Source organism: Corylus avellana, chromosome ca8 (assembly GCF_901000735.1).
Source record: "Corylus avellana chromosome ca8, CavTom2PMs-1.0".
Taxonomy (NCBI): domain Eukaryota; kingdom Viridiplantae; phylum Streptophyta; class Magnoliopsida; order Fagales; family Betulaceae; genus Corylus; species Corylus avellana.
Genome location: NC_081548.1, coordinates 7520001 through 7529154, shown reverse-complemented (window position 1 = coordinate 7529154; position 9154 = coordinate 7520001). Strand labels below are relative to the sequence as shown.

The 9154-nt window shown below is 33.9% G+C and overlaps 1 protein-coding gene across 3 annotated transcripts in view; it reads left to right on the top strand.

The window, feature by feature from the left end:
* LOC132190258 (probable E3 ubiquitin-protein ligase RHG1A) overlaps positions 1-7880 on the top strand; it is a 9732-nt gene extending 1852 nt beyond the window's left edge. Inside the window, exons 1-6 of one of the 3 annotated variants that reach the window (XM_059605194.1) lie at positions 2559-2723; positions 4806-6009; positions 6108-6158; positions 6267-6365; positions 6594-6758; positions 7492-7880. In XM_059605194.1, coding sequence (XP_059461177.1) covers positions 4834-6009; positions 6108-6158; positions 6267-6365; positions 6594-6758; positions 7492-7626 — 1626 coding nt within the window. In that variant the 5' untranslated portion in view covers positions 2559-2723; positions 4806-4833 and the 3' untranslated portion in view covers positions 7627-7880. Of the gene's footprint in view, positions 1-2558; positions 2724-3265; positions 3580-4805; positions 6010-6107; positions 6159-6266; positions 6366-6593; positions 6759-7491 lie in introns of those variants that run through there. The other 2 variants (XM_059605196.1, XM_059605195.1) reach the window with 2 other exon arrangements.
* The last annotated feature ends 1274 nt before the right edge of the window (positions 7881-9154 follow it).

The following is a 9154-nucleotide window of genomic DNA, read 5'->3' as shown; positions in this document are numbered from 1 at the left end:
ATTTTAAAACCGCACGATCCCTTAATTGAAACTCAGAAATTTTTGCCAGTAAGAATTCATCTTTCACTAATTGCCAAGTATTGTTGAGATTATAGACAAAATTAAGATGTTGGTTTGGCATCAAAAAAACAATACTACCTCAAAAATCTAACAAACTTGATGTCGACAATGGGAAAAGAACACACAAACTTTCTCTGCTCTTCATCCCTTCACGTTGGGTGGCATAAAATAAAAATAGAATTAAAATCATAAAAAAGGAAGAGTTGAGAGGGGTGAAAGGAAAATGTTCTCTCTTCAAAATTAGAAATGATAGTGATTACTTGTTTTCTTTCTCAATTTTGTAATTCTTTTGGTGACTTTCATGGAGATATTGTTTATATGTATACATTAAGTAATATTAAACAAACATTCTCCCAACTCTACATAATTTCCTTTTTTTTTTTTTTTTTTTAAATAATAATTAAAAAAACAAAAATATTTGCTTTCGTAGCACGTTATATACCATAGAAATAGTAAAGCTAACGCTAACTATCTCTTTTCTCAAATGAATGCATGAGTAATATTTGTAAGAATTAAATGGTCCACGTGGCATGACATATATGTTTTTATTATCTTTTATTGGTGATCATTATTGGACCTTTTTTTTATCCTATTATATCATTATTGGACTTATTAAGTGATAATGTTGTCTTTTTTTTTGTTTTTTTGGTAACAAGGTGATAATGTTGTCTTTGTCGGTCAAAAAGAGGAGTGATTTCTTATTAGGAAAACATCCTACTTTGATAGGAAAATGAAGTTATAATTAAAGAAGGAAACCCTTTTTTTTTTTTTTTACCTTATAAATTTTCATTAATTTGTGTAACATAAGAGGGTAAGTGAGAGCAAATGTTTTTTATTTTTTTAATTATTCGTTATTTATAGAGATTATTATTCATTATTTCAGTACAATTGAGTCTGTACTTGAAATGAAAAGGAGCCGAGCCGGTCCTCCTTTCTACAAAAGTAGAATAGTCCAAAAAAAAATGACAATTCTACTCTTATAAAATAAGAGACTGACCCCTCTTCATTTTCTTTAAAATGGACAATTTCTAAGTTTCTATTTTAAAAAGTCATATGATTTGACACATATCATGTCTTTCTTTTTCTTTTTCTTTCGAACAAAGGCATATCATGTCAAAATGTACTAAAAATATAAATTAGGCATCATGTTTAAAGTGGCACCCAATTGATTTTATAGGTTAAAGGACGGTTGATCTCCAGAATTTAATTAGTTGTCCACTCATTTTAAATGTTGGCCAAAAGGTAGGGAAGTACAATATTGACCAAACCTCAAGGGAAATAATAAATAAAAAAGGTGTAGACAAATAGAAAAACAGAAAACCAAAAAAAAAAAAAAAAAAAAAAAAACCAACAACTCTAGTCAATTTCGCATTTTAAAAACCATCTCTGTCTAATAAGTTCGTGGACGAAAAAGAAAAACCAACAACAAACGTCTGTTTCACAGATTATAACCCATCTTTTATCTCCAATATGCCCCTCTCTTTCACACGCGCTCCAATTTTTCCTTTCCAAACATTTAAAAAAATAAATAAATAAAAATGAAGTTTTGTTTGATAATATATATGTTTTGAAAAGTACTTTCTTATTTTAAATTAATTTTTTTAAAAAGAAAACAGTTCAATCTCATTATTGATAAACGAACATAAAATTCAAATAATACAAAACAAAAACTCTGAAGCATAGTTACAAGAATTATAAGGTTACAAGCGTTAAAGATGACATATTACATTCTAGATTCGTACAGAATTCGTTAACCTATAACTAATATAAAGGTGAAAATTTTTATATTGTTAAGAGTATTTTGTGTTTAAGATGCTTGTCAATGTTATTATTTGGAGCAGAAAAAAATAAAAAATTTTTAAAAACATAGTATATACTATTTTTTTCAAATTTAAATCTAAATTTAAATAAATATTAAATACTATATTTTCATTCAACATTCATAAAAAACAAAAAACAAAAAATTAACTGACATTGAAACTAACTTAGTAACTTTTGAATTAATCTTTATTAATCTAATAACTAATTTTGAATGTTGCGTAAATATTGTTAATTTGATAAAAATATAATATCTAATATTATTTAAATATTTTTTTAAAAAAAATTATTATTAAATATAATAAAAATTATTAAAAACATGAAAATAAAATAAAATAAATAAGAGATTAGGCATCAGGCGGCCAAAGCTCAGGTTGTGCAGCAGAGGGGCCACTGAGCTTTTGTTCCTTCCCGTCCACAAAAGGTGAAAGGGGTTGAAGATGACGTCAGAGTCACACAGCCGTGGATGTTTGACCCCTTCAGGAACATCCATTATCCAACGGCCAAGATCTCACCGAACTCACTGGACGGCAAAACCAGTCTACTCCTCCTAGTTTGTTCGGTTTTTTTTTTTTTTGCTCATTATTTTTACGGTGTTCCTCCGTTGGGTCCCACCTCCAAAGAACTCCTTCATAAAGATTGGACTTTGCTTTTATAGCCTCGGATCTTTCACACACGTTTCAGCTTCTCTTTCGTCCCCCCCTTCTCTCTCTCTCTCTAAAATCTTATTATTAATTTCTCGCTCTAAAGTCTAAAAGCTGTGAACTCTTTTCTCTCTTTCTGGTGTGTATTCAAAGGAGAACAAAGAAGAAGAAGAAGAAGAGAAGAAGAAGAATAAGAAAAAGGTACAACCAGAATTCAAAACTTTTCACACGACCTTTTGATTCAATTAATATTCTCCAACAGTTTTGGGTTTCTCTCTGTGTGGGACTTTTTTTTATTTTTTGCTTTTACTTTTTATTTTTTATTTTTAATAAGTCAATATTTGTTTGGGTTATTTCTCAATGAATTTGAAATCAATCATTTTTCGGCCAGGAAAAAGGGTACTCTATTATTTTCGCTTTTTTACATTTGGGTTCTTTTTTATTGGTTTTGTTCTGGTCCGCATATGATGGATGGCCTTGGCCTTGCCCCAATCAATTCTTGTGTTTGGTTTCTTGTAAATTATTGAAAGAGCTTTCTTTCTTACCCTTCTTTTTATTTTTCTATTAATTCGACACGATTATGGTTTTAATAAGTAGTTTTTTGTGTATGGTTTCTCCGTGAAACTTGGGTTAATTTTGAACTGGGTTTTTAAAATTCATATCAATTATTTTCTTACCCTTTTTTTTTTTTTTTTGGTGTGTAGAAATGAATATTGCTATGGATGGTTGTTCGAAAATATTGGGGAGCTAAAGGCTATAGAATTATTTCCCTCTTCCTTTTTTTAATTAAAATTTGTTTTGGTGGGCTTATTCAGCTTTATGAGCCCTGATATCACGGAGATAAAAATAGGAAACGGAAGTATTGTGTGGAGAATAATTCAATCAAAGGTTATGTCGTTCAAAAAGTTGAAAGATACCTACTTTTTAGGGGATGGAAATATGGGCTTGTGGCCATCTGGGTCCTCTCTTTCTTCCTTTATTTGTTCCTTTTAATGTTCAGAGACTGTTAATATGTTTGCTTCTCTTTGTGGGCATGGTTCATCACTTGTTAGCCAAGGTCTTCTTATATCCTTGTGATTTGTTTTCTCCTTTGTTTCTTTCCTTTGTGATATTATATATGTGCTTGTCTGGTTGTTTATGTTTTGTTATGATCGAATTCAACTTGTTGGGAAGTGGGTTTCTTCTGCTACCTGCTGTTTGCTTTATTTAATGATGTTTTTGAGGCCTTTGTTTCTGGGTTGACATCAAATTTTGTGTTGGTAATTCTTTGCTGTTTAAAAGGTTATCAAATTTATAGACGAAAATAGACTTTATCGTTTATCCTTTACCAAATTAGTAGATGGAGTGAGGTGAATGTAGGTTAAAGATGATATGCTTTTTTATCCGTTTACTTTTCTATAACTAGCCCGTTACTCTGTTTGCTGCATATCGTTTCTGTGCTTGTTGGTCTGATGATTTTGCTTTTAATGGTAGTAACAATCTCAAAAAAAATTTTGTTTTGTTTTGTTTTTTGTTTTTTGTTTTTTGTTTTTTTGTTTTTTCTAAGAACTTTTCAAAATGGTGTGGCTACTTTAGAAAATTATGAGCTCAAACTTCTGCAAATAAATTTATTTTCTGGTGGAAAAAGGTTGTGGATCTTCATCTCTAAGCAGGTATGCGAAATCAGCCTGAAAATTGTTCAGGGCACTGTTTCCCTGTTTTTGCTTCCTGCTGATTGGTTGGATCAATAACTTAAAGTAGGGTTCTTGTTGGAAGTATCAAGTCTAACGTTGTCCATATCTCCAGTGATCTTAGACTTGAGCAAGGTATCAAAGTTTGTATATGGTAGTCCAAAGATTTCAAGCCTAGGTATATAAATGAAATTTTTACCTTCATGTGGTTTTTGATTAACGGTGTATGTTTTATTTATCAATCTTGATTTTCCTTGGCAAAAATTTATCCCTATCCCTTATTTAACTGCTTTGTGTCTGCTTGTTTGGATATTTTATTTTACTTGATTTGCGCCAATTCAGGCCGCCTCAATTTAGAATTACGTGTCTACCCAAGAAACTTTTCGCTTATGTAAGTAATTTACCTGTCTACCTGTGTTCTGCAAGCTTGGCAGGACTTTGTATAATTTCCATCAATGTGTGGGTTATGTAAGATTTATATTTATTTGCTTTTCATCTGTAAAATCATTTTTGTGTGAGTTTAAAGAATATAGAGCGCAATTTTGTTATTCCCACTAATACCAACCCAGTGGAGGTTTTGCTGATGTCAAACACTTCATTTATGTTCTTGTAGCGGATTTGAAGTGTACAGATTCATATTCATGGATGAATATTCTGGCAAAAGAGCTGTTGATGGGATTGTTGTCCCTAGAAAGGGATCTGGTCTTGTGCTGAGGGATAATGCGAATAATAGAGATCATAATGCTCAATTTTGCAACCGAACTGGTTGCAGTGGCAGGCTGAGCTCCACAAGAGGTGCTCAAAATGGCTGTTTGGAGAAGGCCAAATCTTCAAGGCCTTTGGTCCGCTCTTCTTCAAGCGGCAAGGAAATAATTGGAAGTTCCTCTAGGACATGCTCTGCGATCGGCAAGGGAAGAAAACCTATCACAGAACCTCAAAAGAAGCTATCTTCAAAGTTGGAATCTGATTCATCTGAAACTAGTAGTGTTCAGGACGAGCCGGAGGTTTCAGAACTCACTGCCCCACCTGGAAAGATTCAGAGAGGGTCTGAAACTGCAGAGTCTAGGAGTGTCACGGTAATGGAGGCGGGAAGCTCTGGTGTAGCATCAGATACAAGATCTCGGAGGAATCTTCATCAAGGCGCTGGACTGCGCAGCCAAGATACTGTAGTGGCTTCCCCTGTATCTATGGGATCTAAGAGCTCTGTTCAGTCCACAAGTGCTGGTGCCAGCAGGTATGGTTTAAGAAATCTCAGATGCAATTCAATATCTGATGTCGTCCCATCCGGTTGCCCCTCCTCAGATTCAAGCCTCAGTAAAAGGAAGGATATGGTAAAAAAGAGAAATTCTGAAGGAGAAAGTAGCTCCACTGCTAGGGGGAAGAAGATGAATGGGTCGTTGTTGGAAGGACGGAACTCCAATTCTAGCAATGGCATCTCCATCTCTGATTCAAGACGAGCTAGGAATTTGCCTGCGTACAGGGATAATGGTATTGCATCAGTTAGGACTAGGAGATCAGTTAATGATCACACTAGGGGAAGGCTCTCCAATCAAGGAAATGGAAGCAGTCTGCCACCAAATGAACCCCCTATTGCAATCCCTCAAATGCTTCGGCCTATCAATGTGAATGGTCCTAGTTCATCACATCATTTCTCTGCAGAAACTCCCTTGAGTCGTGCTTCATCTTACAGTCGACCAGGAAGTCGCAGTGAGAGGTTACGAGGTCTTATGCCAGCTGATCCTGCTGAAGTTGGTAGAACACATTCTTTGCCAAATCCGGATAGCATCCGGCACTACAACATAGATGGGATTGCAGAGGTACTAGGGTTATATAAATTCTTTTAAGTACATCCCCTTTAGTATGGTCTTGTAAGAGCCTCATTATGTGGCACTTTTGTTTGATGATCTTCGTGCAGGTATTATTGGCACTCGAGAGGATTGAACAAGATGAAGAGCTAACATATGAGGTAGTTGTTTATGGGATTTCCACTTCACCTGATTTTTTTTCTTTTCTCCTGAGCTTGCACTTCACCTGATTGACTGTTCGTTGTTAACTCTTTTTTCTTGTCTCGCAGCAAATACTTGTTCTGGAGACCAATTTGTTTCTTAATGGCCTATATGGCCATGATCAGCATAGAGACATGAGACTGGATATTGATAACATGTCATATGAGGTTTGTTAAAATGTTGCTATGGTGCTAAAGTTCACTTACCTTTTGTTCTATCTTGTTGGACTTATTTCTGGCTTACAATTTTTTTAGTTGTACATGCTTGAATTAGAAAGAACTTTCTAATAATTAAGTTATGAATTATAGTTTTATGTGTTCAGAAGGATTACCCATTTGGCTACCAATTTTATGTATAGCTGTTTTTTCTAAAGCATTTCACTGCTACATGAACAGGAATTATTAGCTTTAGAAGAGAGGATGGGAACTGTGAGCACAGCACTAACAGAAGAAGCGCTATCAGAATGCCTGAAGAGAAGCATCTATGAGTCTGCAGCTCCAGAGGATGCAGTTGTGGGCTGCAGTGAGCATAAGGATGATGTCAAATGCAGTATCTGCCAGGTTTTTTCCCCTACAATTACTACATTTACTAATTTTCATTTGCTTCTAAAAACATGGGTAATTTAGTATGGTTTTCCTGTAACTGAAGTCAGGTGTGAACTACCAGGGGTCAAGAACACTGACATGGGAAGTTAATTAACCTTAGAATAGAAATTATCCCACTAAATTAAAACCATTGCAGATTTTGGTACCATCTGGGGTTGGATTCGGTTTCAGTTTCAGTTACTCCTTAGAACAAGTTCATAGAGACATTAAGTATTGGATTCATCGCAATTCCGGAGTAGATGGGATTCTCTACAAACAATTTCAATCCTTATGTTTCATTAGTTGATCAACTAATAGCATGTTTGGGATTGTATTTGAAAAATAAAGCTTTTAAGTTAAAAAGTGTTTTTTGAAAAGTGTATTTTTAGCAATTTTTTGGCTTTTTAGACCCTTAAAAGCCATTTCAATTTTTTTACCAAACGGGTATTTTTTTCTTCAAACGGACTTTTTGAGTGTTAAACACACTTTTAGGCCTCTTAAACGCACGTCCAAACAGGCACTAAGAACAAGCCAATGTCTTGCTGAAGGTAATTTTGGGTTGTCACGTACTTCAGTATGTATTAAACAGGATTTGCATGTAATTCCGAACAAATTCGATCTAGTCGGTTTTAGGGCTGCTAACCTATACTTCCAGGGCTTTGAGTACCATCTTAATTTTCCTGATTTTCCAGTGTATTATTTTCTGCAGGAAGAGTATGTGGTTGGAGATGAACTGGGTAGGTTGCAATGTAAGCACAGGTACCATGTGGTCTGCATACAAGAGTGGCTGCGGTTGAAGAATTGGTGCCCCATATGTAAATCATCGGCGGCATCCTCACCATAGTCTTTGCTGTCGTGTTAGTTCCATTCATTAAATCAGTTGAAGGAGTCTGACTTTTTTCTTTTGTACAAAATTAAGTCTCTCTCTTCATCTTCATTGATCTTTCTTTCTTTCTTTCTTTCTTTTTTTCTTTTTTAATCTTTGATGTAGATATCATATCTCTTTCATCTCAATTGACTAATAAACGCAGGCTAATGGCTTGATAGGTGGACTTCACTTTGAAATTGTCAATGAAAATACTTCTCTCTCCCTCTCTCTCGCTCTCTCTTTTACTGAAGCGGTATTCTTTATAATCTTGTTGCTGGTGGAATTTCAAGTTATTCTTTAATAATTCAGAAGAAACTTAGATCAAGTGGCAGAGTAATGCTATACATCACTTCAAAGCTTATGTAATGTGATTTTTCATAGCATTAGTGTATGGAAATTGGCATTTTGGTTGGAAAAATTATGTCACATAAGCTTTGGAGGGACGGGGTGATGAATAGAATCATTTTTTCATGTACTCCAAAAAAAAAAAAAAAAAAAAATTGGGGGGTTAGGGGTGGAATTACATCACATGTACTTTCCAAGTAACTTGCATGATTGCACCGCCGTTTTAATATGAGGAAATTCAGTAGTTTGGTATAAGAATGTTATAATATTAATTAAATTATTATTTTTTTATTAGTTTAAACTTTTAAAATAAGTGATGATTTAAATGATTAAATCCCTTATTTTCTATTTGTCAAAGTTTTTTAGACAACCAGTAATTTAACATAATACAAATTTCTTAGCTTAACGGAGTATTTTTATACAAACATGCAAGTTCCTCAACAATTTTTAGAAAATGTTGTGGCCAGGAAGCAAATAAGTTGTATAACATTTTGTATTCTTTGTTTTGTGAATCAAAAGCATGTGAGAATTGCACCAGTGATTCTACTTTTCTTAAGATCTGCTAGTTGAATGAAAGGTGGATTTAAATCGCTACTATTTCATGTCTAAAGAGAATGGGCAGAAAAAAATTATAGGGGCCGTAAGAGGGTTTTTGTTCGAGCAGGGCTCCCCTGTCCAAACGAGCACCTGCTTGGATGGGCTTTCTGCTCGGACAAAGAGTCTCTGGTTAAACAGAAAAGCTTCATTTCACAAACTCATATCTAAAAGGAAAATGACAAAAATAATAACAAGAATCCCTTACAATTTTGGATCCCGTTAATGAAATGTCTGTTCCCTAAGTCTGTTGGCAGAATTTTAAATGCTAAGTTGAAAAAACATTACTTATTTATAAGTCATTGTTTTTTATTTATTTATTCTAAATTCTGAGTTAACTCAAACAAGTTGACCAAAATAATATGTCCAATTGAAACACGTTTGAGCTTGGTATGTTTTAATACAGTTCTCTATTGATTAAGCAGACAATTTCATTTCTTAGTTATAACAAACAATTCCAAAATTCATTAAGGATCTGTACCTTGTATCATCCATTGTCTCTTTTTTGTTTCGATATGTCTTATATTTTTCTCCCTCTGGTCGCTTAGGTTTTGTATTTCATAGT